The sequence below is a fragment of the Myripristis murdjan genome, chromosome 8, assembly GCF_902150065.1.
Source record: "Myripristis murdjan chromosome 8, fMyrMur1.1, whole genome shotgun sequence".
Classification (NCBI taxonomy): domain Eukaryota; kingdom Metazoa; phylum Chordata; class Actinopteri; order Holocentriformes; family Holocentridae; genus Myripristis; species Myripristis murdjan.
The window spans coordinates 1,895,633-1,918,383 of NC_043987.1; the positions used below are offsets into that span (position 1 = coordinate 1,895,633).

Genomic DNA, 22,751 nt, shown 5'->3' on the forward strand with positions numbered 1-22,751 from the left:
ATGTCTGCTATCATACTAAGCTTATTTCTATTGTATGCAGGTTTATTTGAGTTTACTAAACCCAAATTAAAGGGATAATAGCACAGTAGTGGTGCTCTCTTCCTCTCATTGTTAGTGCTGGATACTGGCTGGATGCTCCAAATGCTAACTGTTAGCCTCCTGGACCTCCCCACTAAAACCTCCTACTTGCAAGCTGCTCACCGACCTGTTCAAAATCAACAAATAGCTGATTTTGTACTATTGGAAAAAGTTCTATTGTTCTTCTGGAAAAAGTGAATATCTTTTAAGACATGTGATCTTTAATGTCACCGAAGTCAAATGTTACCACTCATTACTATAAAAAATGTTGAATGCATGAAATCTATGTATGTAAGCATGTACAAACACTTAGTGGCAACTTTATCAGGAACACCTGGACAATCTAATCTAATCTAATCCAGTCTAATCCAGCTGTTGTGCCATAAAGTTTCCTTTCCTGCTGCCTATAATGCTCAGCTTGTCTTGTTGTCACAGTAACAGAGGTGCTCATTCACTTCTATGTTTGGCATTGAGCTCACAGTTAGTGCTGCTGTTGGACTGGACTGCATTTTACTGACAGCTGTTTCTACTATTCTGTCCCCTCTCATTGTATACAAATGAGGAGGACAAAAAATCAGAAACACCTCTCAATACAATGTAGTCCAGTACAAGACCTGTGCAAACTACAACCTCAATTATAAACACATTCTCCACAATGTCAACAAAAACTGAACATTATAAACACACACACACACACACACACACACACACACACACACACTTATATATGAACGTTTGTTGTCCTCAGTGCGCTGTGCGGCTTCGGCCTCGCTCACCTGGTCGTATTCAGAGGAGGAGACGAGGAAGAGGATGGAGGTGACAGAGTCAAAGCATTCGAACCAGCGCCGCCTCTCTGACCGCTGGCCGCCCACATCCACCATCTTGAAGGGCACATTCTTGATCTCAAAGTCGTACTCGTGGATGCCCTTAGTGGGCTTTCTGGCCAGGAGGATGTCCTGCTGGCTGGGTAGATAGTCCTGGACCAGGGAGGAGGAGCAACAGAAGGAAGGAGAATGGACTGAGATGAAGGAGAACTCACTGAGAATAATATCTATATGGATGTAAAGTGTCTGCACATTTTTTTGCAAAACAAATTCTAAGGCTCCAAATTCTGACTAATCCAGGCCAAATCCTTTCTGTCATATTTGTAGTGACTGATCTTTAAATGCTGCTATTAATGTATACCACAGCAAAGTCCATATAATATCTCATTTATAAATAAAAAAAACTTGCATTTCTACTTCAACAGTCAGAGAGAGACAGGAAACAACTGGAAACAAATCTAAAATGTCAATAAAAAATATAGGCCAAAAAATCCTCAGTGTCATCATTCATTGTACAAATCATTTCAAATAGAGGGGTGGAATTCAGAGGTAAATGCTGTTTTGAGATCCAAATAAAAGCAGAACACACACTTTCCATGACTGCTGCACTGGGATCCATCCCCTTCTAACACTGCATTGCTGAAATACCACAGCACAGAAACAAGCATAGAGCTGTGTGTGTGTGTGTGTGTAAGTCACAGTGTGTTCTGCCTACACTAGAAGCAAATTCCGAACATTCCAGATGTAGTGACTTCACTGACAAAGCCATCGCTAGTACTAAACATGCTTGTGCGTGAATGTGCGTGCATGTACACACGCACACACGCACACACAGACACGTTTAGCCCAAACGTCCTCAGTTTCACTGCTTACACTGGGGATCTTCAGGCATCAGACTGAAATTTAATGCTTTCTGAGACCTTTTTCTGAAATTTTACTGAAATGTTGAGTCATTTTTGGACAAATCATCTTTTTCTTATTCAAAAGCATTGTGGATTAAGTATAAAGGAAAGTACTATATATTTGATCCAGTGCAGAGAGTACACAGTAGTTTGAGGTACAAATATGGTCAGTTCTAACCTAGATGAACTTTTTTATGAACTGTTTGAAGAATTTGCTGTAGTTTTTTTAATAATAATTTTAAAAAAGGAAAAATTGGGTTTTTTGTTTGTTTGTTTGTTTTTGTTTGTTTGTTTGTTTGTTTTACATATTTTGGTGTTGATGCAGAATTTGACTCATTTTGACAAAACTAGATGGATAAATGAAATCAGAATAATTACAAGTTTCTTGAAATGACAACCCCATAGATTCTAACTTCTATCTATTACTTTTAAGGTCTAATACACCTGTGGGCTGCCTTTCAAAGCTGGGCTGTTTCAGCTGCTCCAGCTCTGCTTATCCAGCTCACACTGACGCTAGTGAGGGCTGATGTCTGCAGTAGCTGACTGTCGACTGGGGAGTGCTGGGGAATTTTGGCAAGCAGTTGTTTTGTGCAGAAGCTGCCCAGTAATCCAACCCAAACAAGCGATGCCACTTCCCTGGGCTGCTGCTGGACGGAGGCCTGAGAAGACGCTGCACGCTGCTGCTTCCTAAACACACACCGCACCTGGAAGGCTGTTTGATTTAATGTCCCCATCCTTGTCAAATTTGGGACCCATTCAAGATGTCTGCGTTCAGGGCAAGGATGGATGAATAAGAGCAATAACAATAACAATAATAATGATAATAATAATAATAGAATGACAACTTTTCTTTTGTGTACACCCCGGTAAAAGAAAATGTTTATTTTGTAAAAGAAAAATGATTGTTAATTTTAGGAGACATACCCTACTTTTTGTCTTGTTATTCTATGTAAAAGCCAGTATCAGATAACCTGATTAATTCTCAGGATAACTGTCAGAATATTTGAATATTAAAATAACTGATGCATGCAGCCCTACACACAAGTGCATAAATGAAGCAGCACCTGAAGTTCGAATGTATCTCTGCTCTTTGTCTGAGTGCACAGCTAGCAGCAAGCCTGCCTCCACTGTTCTTCAAAACAAGAGCGCTGGGTGGTCTGCTGGGCTGTCCAGGGTGATGTGAGTCCACATGCTGCTGAAATCTCCTCATTAGGTGCTCTGCGTTCCCCTGGGCCGCTAATCCACAACAGTGGATTTCTATGTCTTTAGTCACCTCTATAGCAAAAAAGTTCCTAAAATAATACTTAATAGTGTATGAACCACAGCCAGAAAACCCGTCCTTTGAGGAAGTTTAACGTCTCTTTCCTTGTTATTTTTCTGTTTGAACTGGAAAATAGATACGGCAGGTAACATCTTCAGGACATTTCTGCATAGTAACCTTGCACCAGGAAGAAACAATCTGATTGTACTTTAACAAATAATTGTAAGAGCACAATAAAGTCAGTACCAGGACTTTTTTTTTTTTTTTTTTTATATTGGCATAATGGGCTTTGTTTGCTTGTTTGTGTGCTACATGTGTTATTTTGGGAGCTGTTTTGCTATGGAAGTGGAAGGGGAAACAGAAATCCAGTATAGAGGATTAGCAGCCCAGAGGAGCACAGAGCAACTACAGGGGACATTTCAGCCCCATGAGGACTGCTGAGGAAACTATACGAGCTAACAATCTATCAAAGTTCAATGTTGCTTTTTTTTTGGGGGGGGGGGGGGGGGGGGGGACAGGATGAGATGAAATGAAGTGATCCTACATGCATCCAAACACTGAAACAGCACAGTCTCAGTGATTCCTACATATCCAGTGGAACAATGGAGGGGCTTTGATTGTTAACATTCTTTCATAGAGTTAAGTACTTTTTCTCAAACTGCAGCAGAAGTGGACAAGTTGGGCAGGGCCAAGAAAGACGATATTTATATTACACATAATTTATAGACCGAAAATATATATATGACACAAATCTGAGCAAGGACTGAATGCTAAAGTGTGGGTTTCCCTCCTCACACACACACATTCTTCTTCCACTTCCTCTTCCTGTAGGAGCTGATTACATAACACACACACACACACACACACACACACACACACACACACACACACACACACACACAGTTCACTGTATTCTGCTTGTGTTCATGAAGAAAGAGAGCTGGAGAGTCAGCCATATGGTGGAAGCATTTGCTCTAAGTACCAAAGCTAACATTTCTGAACATATTTCTGCCAGTGAACACAAAAAAGTATTTGTCACTCGTGACATTTTGGCAGGATTTACGGCATGTTGCTCACCTGCGGCACAGCTGGAGCCAGTGTCGTTCCTATGCAGAGAATCATTTGAGGGCCCTTGTGTTTACCATAAATAGATTGATGTGAGTAAAAAAAAAAAAAAAAAATCACTTTAGTTCTTTTTGTTTCACATTTTTGAAGGATTTGTTTGTAATTTACCCAATTTTCCCTCGGGTATCAATGAGGTATTTCTGATTCTTTATTTAGGTCATTTTATGTTACTTTTATTGTTTTTATGTTAGTTTTTCTTGTTAAGGCAACAGTAATGCTGGATTCAAACGAGTCTCCCCATCTGCAGACATGTCCACCTTATGCTAATAACACTTTTCTGATGCAGCCAACAAACAGCTCAGCTTGGGGTTTGGTTCCTTGCTCTGGGACAGTTCACTGAATGCAGATTGAAATGAAACCATTAGTCATTCACTTCCCTCGCCTAGAATTTCCCGGCTGCTCTGGGTTTCAGACAGTCGGGCCTCCAGCATGCCTCTCAAACCTTGAGACTACCACCATTCTGATCTACATGATAAAGCTGGACAGGAGACTGAAGAACTGAAAATCATAAACCTAAATTGTATCATTAAATCAGGCTCATCAAATTTCAAAATACTGACTGGACAAGGACAAAAAGCTGTGCAGTGATTTTTTTTTTTAGCTTTGTTTTAAACACCTGAGGATATTCATTTGATTCCTTTCAAAAATATTATATATTTAAAATTACTATGTAACTATCCAAAATTTTACAAAAAAAAAAAAAAAAACAAGAAAGCCACAATGAAATTGCCATATTACTTGAAAAAAATGAAAAAAAAAAGACATTTACTCAAAAGGCCAAAAAAGGAAATATTACTGGAAAATGACTGATTTGACAATAAAAATCACTAAAAACATGTTTAAAAAATTTCAGAAAATAATAATAATAAAAAAAAATCACCATGAAAGGTCCACATTATTGGAAAAGGGGGGAAAATAAAGAAAATGTTGGGGGGAAAAAAAATCCTAAAAATTACCAGAAAATTATCAAGAAATTACAAGAAAGGACTGACTTGACTGTAAAATTGCAAAAGAATGTTTAAAAAAAAAATTTCAATAAAATTTCAAAACAATCAAAAATGACAAGAAAATGAGCAGAATTAGCAGAAGAAAAAAATATCAGAAAACTATATTTAAGATGATTCTAAGTATGTATTTAAAATTAAATTACCATATGTGTGTGTGTGTGTGTGTGTATATATATACATCTATATCTATATATCTATATATATATATATATATCTATATATATAGATATATATATATATATATATATATAGATATATAGATATATATATATAGATATAGATATATATATAGATCTATAGATATATAGATATATAAATATAGGCTATATATATATATATACACACATATATATATAGATATATATATTTTTTAACATATTTGTTAGTGATTTTCATTGTCAAATCAGTCATTTTCTAGTCATATTTCCTTTTTTGGCCTTTTGAGTAAATGTCTTTTTTTTCCATTTTTTCAAGTAATATGGCAATTTCATTGTGATTTTCTTGGAATTTTTTTGTAAACTTTTTCTCACCAAAAAAAAAAAAAAAAAAAAAAAAAAAAATCAATAAATAAATCCTCCAAATAACTGAAAACCAAAATAAACTGATTTTGTTAAGCAGGTGAAAAAAGCTGGCCCTGGGGCTCCTGGGTTTCACGGTTAAAGCACATCATTTGGAATAGTGAACAAACATTTTTTTGAACCAGTCGATGCCAGTGAAGTAGAAGAAAGCCTCCAGCCCAATGCCAGCGTGCAAATGACGGCATGTGAGGCGGCTGGATGGAGGCTAGATGGAAGAGTGATGAGCTGATTAGGCGGCAGAGAGGCACAGGAAGACCACGCTCTCACTTCGCCTTCCAAGAAACTCATTCACTGATATCTGACTGGACCCCTGAATACCCCCAGCCGAGGGTTAGGGACATGTGATTGGTCGAGTCTTGGCAAAGCGGATGGGACTTACCGACTGTCCAAGCTTTTCCAAATTATCCAGGAAATACTTGACTGACTCCCCCTGAGAGAGAGAGAGAGAGAGAGAAAGAGAGAGAGAGAGAGAGAGAGAGAGAGAGAGAGCGAGAGAGTGAGAGGTTACATACAAACATACATTCTTCAACGAAGACGATACATTCTTTTTTCACTCTTTATTTTGTATTGTGTATGATGTATACCCAATACTAATGCTAATTATTGTTAATCAAGAATGCTGAAAAACAATATTCATTAGTAGTAAATCTGAAAATTGCTGTATCAAAACCTACAGAGTGAAACAAATGTTTGATTTATATGATTTGAAAAATAAAGTGCACTGAGCTTCTAGCAGAAAAATAGAATAAACAAACAGATCCCCTAAAATTGAAATTAAAAAATTAATCAAGCCAGTAAGAGTGAAATAAAAACTGTAGCCATTCTGTCCTTCAGGCAACTAAAGCCAACAACTACAACCTGATGTCTTTGTGCAGGTTGAAATCGTATTATCCTGAGAAATGCTGCCCAGCCCACTCACTCTGTGTGTTTTTCATATCAGCCATCGTGTAAATCCAAATTATGATACAGATTACTGAAAAACAATAATCAGCCGGGATCGCAACTGCTCGATCCCCAGCATGGAGTTTAAAAACACTTTCATTCTTTACAAAGAGGGACCCGTACCCAGTGCTGCTGCTGGCTATGGGACAAGCGGGTGTTCCCTGTGTGATGATTCACAACCAACACACAACAGCAACAGCACAGCAAGCATCAGGACGGCCGGCTGCCATTACAACCGCCAGGAAATGACTGGCTCTTAGGTAGAAACCTCACAGTTTGCCAGTTTCAGTTAAAAACCATGAAGCCTAAGCATCCACCATAGTTTTTATCTTAAGGTTCTGACATGGATTCTTCACCAAAATATTACATCTTTAAATGATTGAAAATTGAATGTTCTGAGCACACACACACACACCCATACAAATGATTGATTGCTTGTTTGAAATAACAAATAACTGGCTTGTTTACTGTAGTAAACAAGCCAAACATTCCGGATCACTGGTATCTTCTTAGAGAGCACAATGGGACGGTGAAAAGGAAAGCAAAACGTGGTGTGAGAGGAGGGGAGGACAAAAGATACTGAGTGATGGCACAAAAGCTCCCTGACGGCAGTCGACATGGCCTCTCTCCTCCCTGTTTAAAGCCACCTCTCTGACTCACGGAGCCAAAGGAAGGCAGAGAGGCCGAGAATAAGAAAGGCCATTGTTTCAAGGTTCTATGGTACTCTATGGTACATTTGATTTGCGTGAGTAAGCAGTTTCCTCTTCCACACACCAGCACACCAGGCGTGGGTTTGTTTTCACTCAGTCTTGGAGGGCTGATCCGGCAGGTTGGGGAGGAGACTGAGGGGAGAGGAGGGGGGATGGGGTTGTTGTTCGCTGCCATGGCATGTTGTGCAACGTGCCACGGCGATGTGGTGGATTTTTTCTTTGCAAAACATGGAAAACAGGATTAATTATGTTTGGTTCCTCTCAATCACTGACTGATATAACAGGGATTAAGCCTACAGCTGACAAAGTCCACCAAGTTATGTTTAAGACTTTAAGAATTTTTTTTTTAAAAACCATCTGGAATATCATTTCAGACCTGTTTCATGACATATTGCTCATATCGGCCAAGGTATGAAGGATGGGGCTGTCACTTTTTCCCAAATTCAAGAAGCTGGAATCCAAAGAAAAAGAGAATTTCTTTTGAATTAACTGGGACTTTTATGAGATGGGGGTGAAGGGGTGTGTGTGTGTGTGTGTGTATGTGTTAGTATGGTGTTGGTGTGATACGTTGCTTTGTCTCCACAGTAAGAAAAAACCCTTAACGTCCCAGCAATTCTTTATTTTCAATATGAATTAATTAAGTACTATCAATTTGGGGTTTGAACAAATCATCACAGTTCGATCAGTTAACATTTTGCCAGGTTCCATCAAAAGTTCAATATTTGGGAAAAAAAAAAAAAAAGAGTGACAGCCCTAATGAAGGAAAAAGAAAGTCAACATGGGACAGTACTAGGAGACAGGTGTTTGCTGGGGGCTTTTCTGAGCAGCTTTATGTTTTGGTTTGGTTTTTTTCTGATTTCACATGCAACCATAAAGCCTTTCCTCAGTGCCTAATTTAAACATTTTCCTACAGACACAGCAGCAGGCTTCATGCTCTGCACTGGACTAAAATGCACTAGACTCCATCCATGTCTTGTTAAACTGACTTTTTCTCCATTGTAAGTCTGCTGGCTATGGCAGTCTGAGACCGAAGGCAATTCAATTCAACTCAATTAATTTAGCGTTCATGCTGTGCACAGTTCACAAAGCTGATAAATCTAAGGCTTTCCTGTTGATGTGTCTTTTCCTGTGGCACCTCCAAGTCGGGGAAAAAATGTCTATATTAAAATATAATCCCAATATTTTGCGATTTGATAAAAGTAACTTCATCATCCAGATGGCTTTTAAGACCTATGAAAATCTTATTCAAGACTTCTTAAGGCCTGAAATTCTGGTTATTGAATTTAAGATTTTTTTAGGCATTTTAAGCACCCACAGAAGTGATGTGCTTTACATTTCCATTTTGTTAAGAATAAATAGAAGAACGGCGTGGTTGCTTCCATAGCTCAACAAAGAGAAGAGAAACTAACTCTGTGACCAGAAAATCCAAGGAAAATGAGGCCGCTGTACTGGGGATACTGATCTGATGAAATACAACCACATCTCCTCTGATATTTTCATAGGAAATAATAATATAAGCATCAAGCAAGTATCAGCTGTTTTGTGATGGTTTTGAATTCAAAATAACCCATGCCTTTATGGGCTATTTTGAGATGTGACTGCAGAACTGTAACCAAACATAGCAGTTGTATCACTGAGGAAGTGTCTTGTTATTTCAGAATTTGAGGGTATAAATTCATTTGAAGAACAAATACACTACTCACAAAAAGTTAGGGATATTCAGCTTTCGGGTGAAATTTCAGGATGAACCTAAAATGCATTATAACAGGTGAACTTAATGTGACCTTCTATAAACTTTTGAATGCACATGTCCAACTGTTCAGTGTTTCAGTACTTTTTGCACAAGTTGCTGTTCTCTAACAAGGAGTTTAACGGCAAAATTCACATCAGGTGTTTGATGCTCCAGCTCATCGAGGTCGTATCATTAGGGAACGGCTGCTGGAGACTGGGGTACCTCAGATGGAGTGGCCTGCACTTTCTCAGACCTGAATCCCATAGAAAACCTATGGGATCAGCTGAGTCGCCGTGTAGAGGCTCAGAGCTCTGTACCCCAGAACCTCAATGTCCTGAGGGCCGCCCTTCAAGAAGAGTGGGATGCCATGCCTCAGCAGACAATAAGTCGACTTGTGAACAGCATGAGACGTCGTTGTCAAGCTGGAATTGATGCTCAAGGGCACAGGACAAGTTATTGACACTGACATTTTTTGTTGTGGTATACCCACCACTGTTGTTGGCTTTTGTTTCAAGAAATTGTTTGAGATGAGGAAATCACCAGTGTATGCTTCTACTTAAATGCCCTACTTTCATGATATAATATCACTGTAGCGTGAACTTTTTATATTTTTATATTTTCCATAAATTTCACCCAAAAGCCAAATATCCCTAACTTTTTGTGAGTAGTGTAACTACACTGATCTGAGCTTTTTCAACTGGGATTCATCTAGCTTTGTTGCTGGGAGAAGCCGGTTTTCATCACTGTGTCTCCGTTAGTTTCACTCATGGGGGGGTGGAGCAGGGTGGAAGTGAGACTAGATGGGTTAGCAGAAGTAGGATTGTAGTTTTACTATGACTCATCATGTGATCCAATCTAAAACACTGCGCAGAGCTCAAATACACTGGCACTTAAATGTTTAGCTGATTATTTTGCCTTTGCTTTTCTGGACCCTTGCCATACTGTGATTAAACACTGCTACTTCCCATTTCCAGGTTCATGTGACCATATGTCAAACCCTGAGCTAAGATACTTGTCTTAAAGGGACAGTTCACCCATTTTGAAAAATGTGACATTATTTCACTCCCCCCCAGCTGTTGTATAGGACAGTAGTGGTGCTATCTTCCTCTCATTGTTACTGAGTGCTGGGTACTGGTTGGATGCTCCAAATGCTAAATGTTAGCCTCCTGCCCAGGCTGGCAAATTAACTCTGGGCATCCACCACATACTGGTGGACCATGAATGTTGACAGACAGATTTTTTTTTACTAGACATTTTGCCCCCTGATAATTACATTTACATTTAGAATGAGTATTTTTTGTGCCTGCTAGATCATCGTGGTCTGTAACTGCTCATGAAAGATGATGACATGAGCATTTAAGCACAAGAGATGTGATGTCACTCCGACATAAACCATGTTTCCTTCCTTCTTTTTTTTTTTTTTTTTTTTTTTTTTTGCTAATTTGCTCATCACTTTTTCACATTTTTTTGGAAAGAAATCAAGTGAATAGAGTTAGTTTTCAAAGGGTTAATTGCTTCCAGTTTGAAGTTTTTTGTCCCCATGATGTCCAACCATTCTTTTCTCTTATCTTTTCACTACCTTTCAATGAAATGTCTTCTTTTCTAAGGCATTTCTTCTCCGTTTTCATTGTTTGCTGTTTTGTAGCCTCGACAGCCTTTTAACACCACAGAACTTTTCAGTGAAGCCCCCATGTCTGGGTGGATGTCAAACATCACTGTGCATATTTACCTGCATTTGGTGAATGCCAATTTGCCACCCTGCTCCTGTCACTGAGGTGGACTTCCCCCTGGCAAAGTAGGTGAATTATCCCTTTAAAGAGATAATTCAAGAATCTGCTAACAATCCAGATGACCTCGATTCAACTCTATGTGGATAACCATGACCTGGATGACTGAGCGCCTCCACAGACATTCAGATATGTTATGTTATGATGTGATGTGATGTTTATTATTATGAATTAAGAATAAATGAGAGATCTAAAGTTAATTAAAAAAAAAAAAAATCAAATTATTTCTAAACCAGTGCCTGCTGATGGTGCAAGAGGAAAGGTTTCATCTTCTGACCAACATGCACTACCACCATTACCACTGTTAAAGACCTGTTGGTGATGTACAGGCCCCCATTAACCAGCAGGCCAAAAAAACTGACCATTGTTTTCATTATGGACTATTCTGTCGATTATTTTCTCAATTAATCAACTAGTTGACTGGTACATAAAATGGTACATAAACGGTGTAAAATGGTGATCACAATTTCCCACAGCCCGAGGTAAGGCCCACAAATGTCTTGTTTTGTCCCAGCCAACAAGGAGTTTTAGTTTACTGTCTTAGAGGACTTATGAAACCAGAGAATAGTCATATCTGAGAAGATGGAATTTTCTTCATAAAAATGACTCAAAATGATTAACTGATAATCAAAATGCTTGGCGACTAATCATTTACTTGAGTAATCAATGCAACTCTCCAGATCCAATTTGTCTACAAAGCAGTGCTGACAGATTATAACAGCCCTCAAGGAAACGGAAATTACAATTAAAATGATAAACTCCACTGACAGCTTGTCATTCCTCTCCTTGATGCCCCAAATCCATCTTTCTACTGTTGATGGTTTTCATTTTAGTGGGGAGGCACTCTTTCACAGCATGAAAGTGTGAGTTCTGATGTAACTTGCGAGGAAAAAGAGGTTAATAACGGCAGGCTGAGGGCTTGGGTCTACTTACACACACACACACACACACACACACACACACACACACACACACACACACAGCTCCTCCACCTCTGCTTGAAACTCTGCTTAGCGAGGCTGTTTTCCCTCAGGACAGTAATAGCTAATTTTCCTGTGAGCAAGACACGGTTAGACCACAATCTCAACTTGTGTGGTGAGGGAGGGATGGAGGAAGGAAGGAAGGGAAGGGGGGGGGGGGTCAGAGAGAAGAGAAAGAGAAGCAGCCCTTCATTAGCTTGTCTATGTCCTCCTCTGTGCGTGCAGCAGCTGCAGCTCTGTTGGCTGGAGATGGCTAGAAGCGCCTTTATCTGGCTGTGTGCTTGTCTGTGAGCTGCAGTCCTAAGCATTTCCGTGTATCTGCTGTGTGTACACTCAGAGCCGCCTCAACCACACTCTGAGCACCAAGTGGATTTCTACGTCAAGCTAACCACACTGTGCACATGTACAACACGGACATAACGGAGGATGCAACGCATGGGCCCATCAGTCACATCTTCACTGTTCACAACCAATCAATCATGCAGCTACCATGGTCCACTAGAGCTGAGTAATACTCTGAGAAAAAAACACTTTTAGAAAAACATTTGTTAATTTACAAAAAAAAAAAAAAACTCTGATCTGTAAGATTAAAGTGATACATTTATGAGAAGAAACTCAAATTTATGAGGAAAAAATACAATTACAAGTCACAAATTTTCCAAGAAGAAAATACTGAAAACTAGTTTTTTTTTATGAGATAAAACTTGAAAATTTTGAGATTATTAACTCACACATTTACAAGAAAAAAAACTGTGAAAACTAGGTTTTCTTCAACTGTGGGATTTAGTAAGAAGGAAACCCTGGTGATTTGAGCCCAGAATCATAATATTATCATCAGCATCTGGACTGTGAAGAGACACTGTCATAACTTGGGCCGATTCAGCAGAAGTTTTTTTAATCCTTTTTTTTTTACTTGTAAATTTACCACTTTAATGTCGGAAATTCTGAGCTTTTTTCTCAGGATATTACCCCCTTTCCCCCAGCTCCATCATTTTTTTTCTAAGTATGCCATCATAAGTAGCTCACAGTGACAAACACACACACACGCATACACACTCACCAGCTGAAATTCCCGGCGGCGGTCATAGGCGTTCTGGATGCCCTGGTCGGCCCACAGGGCCCGAATGGAGGGCAGGTAGTGCAGGAAGACCTTGGTCTCCACCATGCCGTGGCCGTGGGCCATAGCCGACCGCGTGTCAAAGGCCATCATGGTGTCTCCATGCTGCTGATTGGACGGGTCACCCCATGGGATGTGCAGCTTCTCCCGGGCATCAACCAATACCCGAATACCTAGAGGAGGAGGAGGAGGAGAAGAGGGATGGGAGAGTGAGACAGGACTCCAGAGAGGCGAACAAAGAGGAAGCAAGATAATCCTAATATTATTAAATATTGGATTGAAGCTGCCAATAACTAACTGCATGCCTTCAGCACTGAGAGCTCAAAGCCTTTTTTCCTCATTTGTCACTTGTTTTAGGCCAGTAATGTTTTTAAGCTCAATTTTAAGAGAAAAAAAGTTTTTCCCAAAATCCCCACTAAATGTTCAGTTGCAGGCATTTACAGATATGAATTACTGCAGTGCAAGTGTTATTAAGATGAAGGGATTTTTTAAATCATTTTAAAGATTACCAGTTGGCTCGTGTCTCGGAATTTAAGAGCCAGATATAAAATAGTCTGAATTCTCCTTTAAACAGTCAGGAAGAATGTAGCTAGGCACACAACTCCATCCAAAGTGAGTGTGCTGCAGGTCAACACTTCCATCAGGTCACTCTCACTATGGTTCATCTCTCCAGTTGGAAACAGTGGGAGTACAGAGCTCTCTGAACATTAAATATTATTGTAACCCCATAACATCAACTCCAAATCTCTAAAGCTGTTTGTACAAATACATGACCATTCATCTTGTCCAGAGTGTTACAGGCCAGAGCAGCTCAGCAGGTCCCAAAGTACCTCATTCCCTTACTATTAACAGCTGATGATGCAACATTATCATCCCGACTGGGAGAAAAAAAAAAAACTTCAATGTTTTGAAAGCTTTTATTTCAACCTCCGAACAGATTTTACTTTTTATTTGCTGGAAAAATGTTTTGCTGATTAAAAAAGGGTCATTTTGGGGGTAATAATGTGGCTCACAAGCATTTAATCCTTTGAAACGTGAGCAAATTCTCTTGATTTCTTTCAGAAATAAGGGGAACAACGTGTTATTTTGTGGTAGTCTTGAAGTGGTCTTGTGAATTTTTTTAACAATTTTTTCTGTAATGTTTCACTAATTTTCTGGTCTTTTTGTGTGCTAATTTTCTAGCAGGTTGTTTGTTGTTGCTGATTGCTAATTTGTTCATCACCTTTTCCCCCATGTTTTTGACAGGAATCAAGTGAATCTGCTCAGGTTTCAAAGGGTTAAACTGTTGTGAAAGACTTCTTTTCATAAGCCTTTCACAAGCTTATAAACACCAGAAAAGAGAAGCCGATCAAGCATCACTGATCTGATATTAAGATATATAACATTTTAATATTTAGCAATGGTGCTCAGGTTTCAAAGAAAGCTAACAATAAAACACCAACCGATAGATTGATGATTTCTTTGTGTTCCAGTGTTTGCTGCAGTTTGTGCAGAAAATGTGATCTCCAACAACATTCAAGTAAAATGTGTGACATGGCTGGAATGTGTTTTTAATCATGATGAGGTGAAACATAAGCAATTCAACTGTCCTCTGGTTGTGCAGGTGAGTGCAGCGGTTTCCTGTACTTTTAACGCCAGGTAACCATGACCAGCTTGAATGTGTGATGGCAAGACATTTATCATATAAAACACAAAACTTGATCACCCACCAACCAAGAGGCAGGCAAAGGGCAGCTCTGTCATTTCAAACTGCAGCATTTACCAAAAATGACTTATACTGTTAAACAGCTTTACAAAATGCAAAACACTTCAGAGTTTGCATCTGAAATAGGGTCAGTTATCTTGGGAAGTGTTTTTCAAACTATTGAATTCACTAGAAATTTAAATGACATGTAGTGTTCAACAAGTAACAATCAATGTCACAGATTTGTTTATACTGAATGTAAGACAGCTATACAACAAAATATAAAGAAGTGTTTGCGCAGTTATAGGAGAGAGCAGCTGTCAATCATCAGGGGTGGCTCACCCATCTTGCATCCAAATGTTGGACGCAGTGCAGCACCTAGCGTCAAACACACCCCTGTGGACATGCAGACACGCACCATCACAAGTCAGGGACCAGAGACAATTAATCGATGCTGACTTATCTCACTAGCAAGAGCACATGTTCTGGCTTTGTTCCTCTTAGTGACCTCAGATGGCCTCAGCCTAACATTACTGGTAGCCATATGGATTACAGTGTTGTTGTGGATAGTGTGAGGTGTGCCCTATCTGTGTATGCCTATTGTTTGACAGCACCCTATGATTGGCCATGGTAGGGAGAAAAAAAAAAAAACATTATGGAGCCGGGGAAGAGGGGTAATATTCTGAGAAAAAAAGTCAGAATCTCTGAGATTAAAGTGGTAATGTTACAAGACAAAACTCATGAATTTAAGAGAAAAAAAAAACGTAGAAAAATAGTTTTTCTCGGGGCGCTCTGGTAGCTCACAGGTTCAGACCGTGTACCATGTGCTAAGGCCTGGGTTTGAATCGGACCTCAGGCCATCTGCTGCACGTCATCCCCTCTCTCTCCCCTGTCTTTCCTGTCTCTCTCCACTGTGACTGACAAATACAGCAGAAATGCCAGAAAGAAAAAAAAAAAAAAAAAAAGGTTTTCTTATTTATTGATTTATTAACAAGAAAATCTTGGTGCTAAATGTCTGCAAATGTCTCCTCCGAGTCTGGATGTTGATGATAAGATTGTGATTCTGGGCTAAATTTACAGGATTTCCTTCTAACTAAATCCCACAGTAGAACAATCACTCTTGGTCAACGTTTTTTTTCTTGTAAATTTGCAACTTTATAATCTCAGAATTTGAGGTTTATCTCATAAATTGGTGAGTTCTTTCCTGTAAATTTACCACTTTAATCTCAGAGAATATACACGTTTTGTATCTCATAAATTTACAAATTTAATCTCGGAAATTCAGATTTTTCCTTCACAATATTACCCTCCAACTCCCGTCTCCATAATTTTTTCTCCCTATAGTAGTGATGGGTCTGGGCTGAGAGCTAAGTTAAGCTAACCAGGATCCACCTTAGCTAAGCAGGGCTGATGCTAGTCTAATAAATATGGTATCTGTAAGTTTACACAAGTTTGACTGAAGACTTTTTTAAATGTCACTCAGAAAGAAATTTACGACCCATGACTGATTCCCGCTGTGCTGAAGCTGAAAGACCTCTTTCACAGTTTGCAACATTACCATGAACGGGTCTCATATCGCAAAACTGGGGTTATCCAATCAGTTTATGTTGCTTTTGAACTTCCCAGTGACTGTGCTACCTATCAATCAAGCTAGAGCTAAGATGTTGGTTTAGAGTATAAATAACAGGCAGTAAAGCGTTAGGCCATGAGTACCTGGACTTTTTATGGCCTTGTATTTCAAACTTTTTCAAGCACTTTTTATGACCCAGGGATACCATTCACAAAATACCTCAATTTCAAATACTTATGATGGAGATTTATCCAGGCCCTGCCAAGAGCACAAACCAGGATAAACACAGAAAGACACTTCAATCTACAACTCCAATCTCATGTCCTACAGCCAACACACACACACACACACACACACACACACACACACACACACACACACACACACACACACACACACACACACACACACACACACACACACACACACACACACACACACACACACACACAGAGTGAGGCAGGAAATCCAGAGCTGGGATATGTTTACATAAGACACACGGTGCAGGGGGGTGTGACTTTGAGCCACAGCCTCCACTATAAATAAGGGGGTGGGGGGGTAGGGGGGTGGGCTGTCCTTGCTGAGGGCCCAGGTCAAACCCATCTTAGTACCATGTTAGACTTTATCAGCCAAGAGGGACCAAAGCTAAGCAAGTGCCACACGCCAGTAAAACTGATCCATCAGAGGAATAGTGGATGGGAGGATGTGTCAGTATGGAGGAATAATGAAGGAGTCACAAGTCATAGACCTCTGCAGTCAACAAGTCATGTTTTTTTTTGTTTAGTTTGTTTGTTTGTTTTTTGGTTACTAATTTTCCGGTAATTTTGTAGTAATTTTCTGGTCATTTTTGTGTCAAGAAAAAAAATTAAATTTAAACAAGAAATCTGACACAGTTCTAGCATCACTTATGTGGTTTTTATATATCGATTTAATTTATATATGTATAATTCCATTAATTTATATAGACCAATTTATTTGATTTAATTATCAATATAATTTCTTGCATTTTTTGGGGGGGGGGTAATTTTCTTGGTTTATTTGCTCATTTTATAGTAATAATCAGGTAAAAGAATTATGCTATTTTTCCCATGTTTTGGGGGGGGGGAAGCAAGTAAATTGGTCAGGTTTTTAAATGGTCATGAGGGAAGCTAACGTAAAATAAGACAAGAACAGATACATTTAAACTCCAGCAGCACACGTATAGGTGTCTGGTCTGCCGGAAATACAAAAGATGATGTCTTCTTCTTCTGTCGGTATTTCTGTGTTTTCTCCAATCGATATCCTCCATGATATTTAAGTCTTTCATTAGCTGAAGGTAGACTGCAGTCTCCTGGCTCTTGCTGCTGTTCGCCATACTGTAGTGTGCGCCATGTCGTTTTCCCTGCTTGCAGTAACTATAGCAACAAAGACGCCCCAGAATTCCTTGCGAATCGAGCATGCGCAGTCGTGACTGAATATTCCGGTTCGGGGCATTTTCCGATTAAGGTGTTTACATGGCACAATATTCGGTTGGAACAGGCATATGCCTGGGGTCTTATTCTGAATTCTCTCCAACCGGAATATGACCTTAATCGGGTTTGGTATGTGTTTACATGACACATGTGCAACCGGAATATTGCGAATATTCCGAATAATACTGGAATACGGTGTGCATGTAAACGTAGTGATTGAATACCTGTAAGGAATATTTTTTGCATTGGAATGCAACTGGTCAAATTTGAAGATACTGAATATTGTGGGGCTTTAGTTTTCTTATTCCTGTGTGAACTCTGCTTCACCTCTGCTCTGACAGTGTGCAGTGTGCAGTGTGTGTGTGTGTGTGTGTGTGTGGTAGTGACAGCTTAGGGGCTTAGGGATGAGTGTGCTGTGTCTTGTCTTCAGTTCCTGTGCTGAGAGGTGAAGCCGTCAGCCTTTGCCTCCTTCCCGTTCTGTTTTTTACTAGTGGGAAGCTCCCACCACGAACACACACACACACACACACACACACACACACACACACACACACAGGAGCTAAAATCACATCAACTAGTGGTTTGTGCTTGCTGAAATAAGCAGCACATCATGACAAAGTGTTACTGCAGTAATCAATTTCTGAATGTGTTGCCAAACCAGATTTAGCAGATATGTGATCAGCCTTATCTGCAGGACTTTGAAAAACACAAGTCATGTCAGGATGATACCGCTGTAGCACAGTCTGTATCCACATCAAGCAGTGCCGTTGTCTTTAATTACAAGTTCTATCAGTGGAATCAAGTAGACTAATCTGCCATGTCCTGTTAGAGACAGGAGTGAACTACAGCGGGAGGGACATCAACTTTGGCTCCCAATTTTCAGGTCTTTTTTTTTTTTTTTTTTAACTTCTTTTGGTCATTTTTATAACTAATTTCTTATATATTTCCGGATCATCTCCTGCTAATTTGCCAATGAACTTTTTCCCCTTTTTTTGAGAGAAATTCAGTGAATGTATTCTGTGAGTGCAGGATGCTAAACTCAAACTTGATGCTTTTTACTCACTGGAGATGTGGAAAACCACCCAACACAGTATCACCCATCAGTATCTATAATCATGTCTAATCCAGAAAGACTGGGATCTCCTGAAATTAAATCACGGTTACAGTGTGTTGACTACGGTTGCAAAGGGGCGGAAAATTTCTGGTAAATTTCCGGAAACATTCCGGAAACTTTCTATTTCTTTTGGAAATTTTGTTTTGTCATAAGCAGACATGCGTGCAAACTAATGACATTTTTGACTTTTTTTTGAGTAGATTTTTTTTTCTCAGTCCTTCAAGATCGATGGTGGATAAATGAATAGAAATAGGCTCAATGAATGGATGAGCACTCCTCAGTCAGCAGCTAAATCAAACTATAACCTACATTCTTATATGAAAACTGTATTTCTAAAAAAAACTGGTTAGCAGAAGGCAGAAGAACCAGCACCACAGTGGAGCTTGCTGGCTGATACAAAGCCTCTTAAATATCTACTAAACACATTTTGACTTATTTTTTCCAGTTAATTAAACTTTAATACCATTGGTCAAATATATTTACCCCAGTCATATCATCAAAACCTCCTTGACTGGATGTCGTCCGTGGGCTCAGATGGAGGCCGAGTCGTGTGGAAATTCAACTGAATTTGTATTAAATTTAGTTGTTTTAACCAAGATTATGCTGCAAGACGGTATTTCTTCAACTACACTAAGTTCCCACTTATAGGCCAACATGCAATTTTGCAAATTTCCAGATTATTCCTGTAAATTCCTGTTAATTCCCATATATTCCCATTAATTTCCACTGAAAGTTTCCGACTTTGAAAATTTCCGGAATATTGCAACCCTAGTGTTGACTGAGTTCCAGTTCAGTGGTAAAGTAACAAGATATTTGTATCAACTTTCATCAACCTACTGTAATTTAGTATTCATCTACCTAACCTCTATCAATCAGCCTCATACTTGTATACTAGTGTTGGGGGGGGGTTATCATATGGATAAAGGAATTAATTGGTAACACGCATGTCATTCTAGGTTGTTGACTAAATATTGCTCCAAAGTTAGGCTACATTTTGACAAGGGAAATTCTGGCATGGGAATATCAGATGCGTCCCTTGACTTCTCACCTCAATGCTGAAGTTATTTAAAAATTACTGGAAGCTACTTCAGCTATCTACGTTTACATGCACACCATATTCCGGTTCGGGTCAATATGGTGTGCATGTAAACGTACTCATGAATATTAGCTTGTTAGATGTTGATCCTAATTAGCAACATTGTAAACAAAATTACTGAATAATGTTCTGGAAAAGCCAAAAACAACCTACCATGCAAGATCCAACTGTTTTTTTTTTTGTTTTTTTTTTAAATGAATCAAAAATCAAGAGCCACAGGTTATTTTCACAATTACTTTTTTTTGGTCATTTTCTTATGAAAACAGAACATGTTTCCGTCAGCCGTGCATCAGTTCCGACGTGAACAAACTCTTCTGCCGTGATTTGCAGTGCACCAAAGACCCATGCCGGTTCTTCCCAGTCAAAGTCTGAGTCAGAGCTGTCGACTGGCTGTGACTCCTGCTCTACCACAGAAAGAGAGATTTCAATTAGCTGCCAGCAATGGTCCAAAAAGTCACCTTGCCCCACTGACCGACAATGGCCTATCATGTGCTTTCTCTCATGGGGGCCCTTAACCAGAGACGCTGACTGTGAGAGAGAGAATGAGACTGGACACTCCATCAGTTTACAATGGGAAACTTTCAAGTGCAAAAAATGGCGGCATGTCAACACACAAGACACACTACCAGCCAATCAGACATTCAGATATTGCATAGACGGACAATACTGACATTTACAACAGATCCTACAGACAACAATGCTGCAAATCGTTCAGAAAAAAAATGCATGACTTGGCTTGACATTTTGACAGTGTCCCCAAATTCAGAAAGCAAACGATAATGCATGGCTGGTTGCATGGCTATGTTTCACATGGCACAATCCTACATACTTCCTGAATGACGTCTGACCTCACACACTTTTCTAAACATAATGGGGTGTGCTCCTTACCAAAGTTCTGCAGGACCAAAACAAACCACACCAACCTGACAATGTTTTAGCAGTTGAGGAGAGTTCAGCAAAAAAAAAAAAAAATGAATGAAAGAAAGAAAGAAAAAGACACATTCTTTCTTACTGAATATGGACCGTTCCATGTTGCCCCAGGAGCTTCTTCACTGACCACTGCTAATCACTGCTAGTGACATGGTGAAATAAATGTGACCCTGGTTTTCTGCTTTGGGTTGTGTGGTCTGATACAGTGGTTTTCAAAGTGGGGTTCAGCAGTCCTCAGGAAGAATTTTCATCTCAAGCCTATTAGATCATGGTGTGATGTTTAAAGTCCTCATGAAATGACCTCACATGACTTTTTATTCCTGTCAAACAGAGGATCTCAAATTGTGATATCATCCTACACTAGTGGCTGTAAATTCAAATTTCTACCAATAAAACCTTCACAAATCTTTAAACATCCTCTTTCATCCACCTATCCCTTCAGATAAAACTGAGATCCTGTTAGTTTACCTTTGTGAATGATCCTTCCCTGCACTACCACCCAAACATCGTGTTTCAACAGGAAATACATCAAATCAAGAAAGAAAGTTTATATATATATATATATATATATATATACATATACACACACACACACACACTACTTATATTTATAGGCTGTATATTTATATTTATTATATATATACTGTTTACATTTATATAGGCTGTTTATATTTATTCATATATACTGTTTATACTTATACATACTGTTTATATTGACACATATTGTTTATATTTATATATACTGTTTATACTTATATATCTTATATTTACACTTCTTTTTTTACCTTGCTTTATTTATTTATTTAGGCTTATACCGGGACCTGAGTGCTAATTTCGTACCACTAACATGTAAATGTGAGCTGGTATGACGATCAAGTTCCTTGAATCCTTGAATCCTTGAAAGACTCCATCTCATGGGATCTTTAAATATGTAATTTTGATAATGATAGATATCTTTTTCTTGACAGTTTTATTTTCTAATTTTCAGGTATTTTTTGCTAATATTCTGGCATTTGTTTTGTTTGGAAACTATGTAGGGTTTTTTTCAATAGTTCAATAATTTCCTCTCATTTGCTAATCTTTTTTTCCCTGTGGGAAATCAGGTAAAATATGCTCAGGTTTCGAAGGATTAACTCACGAGACATCGGTGCAATACAAAAATATGGATTGCATTGATTATTTTACAATGGTGTTTTAATCTCACCGCTTTGAACTTAGTGTCCCATGCCATTACCTGCTCAGTAATAATGGCACTGAAATGACACAACTTCCCTCAACCTTTCCTTACCATGAATGTTGTTTTCACTATGACGAGACAAGCTATGACAGCATGCTGCACCTTCACTTATCGCGGAAAACACAAACAAGGAGATGTAGTCTTGTGTATTCACAAGATGCTACCAGAGATGAACACCACTCCACTCATGTGTGTTCAAAATCGCCCCATTTCTTTCACACTTCACATCGAAACAACACAGTTAGTTTCCTTTTCAGCTTAACCACACACAGCGTCACTTCCCTCAAACTGAAGCTGAGCAAGCCTTTCCAGCCCTAAACATGACACTTCTCTATTTGCACTGATGCAGAGGGGGTTTACGTAGAACACCTGCCCCCCTCAGCCGATGACATCATGGAAGTCTAAACAGGGGCTGCTGTATCTGGTGAGTCACTGGCTCATTGTCATTCGCTTCACGCCGCACAAGTAGAGCCATCCTCCCTTGAATGAACAGAGGCCAGGCGACAGGGGCCTCCCAGTGCACTGAACCCTGGGACGGGCTCAGAGACTTTGGCTGCTTCACACTCAACGCTTGCTGTCTGGTCGGGAAGCCGATTACACAAGCTGGCAAGCACAACGAACAGCCA

General features: G+C 39.3%; 1 protein-coding gene across 1 annotated transcript in view; it reads right to left on the reverse strand.

The window, feature by feature from the left end:
• The window catches only part of gna13b (guanine nucleotide binding protein (G protein), alpha 13b), a 38,414-nt gene that overhangs the window by 4,983 nt on the left and 10,680 nt on the right, over positions 1-22,751 (reverse strand). The window contains exons 2-4 of the mRNA XM_030057634.1: positions 12,987-13,216; positions 6,155-6,205; positions 855-1,055 (exon numbers count right to left, since the gene is read on the reverse strand). Of these exons, the coding sequence (XP_029913494.1) occupies positions 855-1,055; positions 6,155-6,205; positions 12,987-13,216 (482 nt within the window). The remainder of the gene's footprint in view (positions 1-854; positions 1,056-6,154; positions 6,206-12,986; positions 13,217-22,751) is intronic.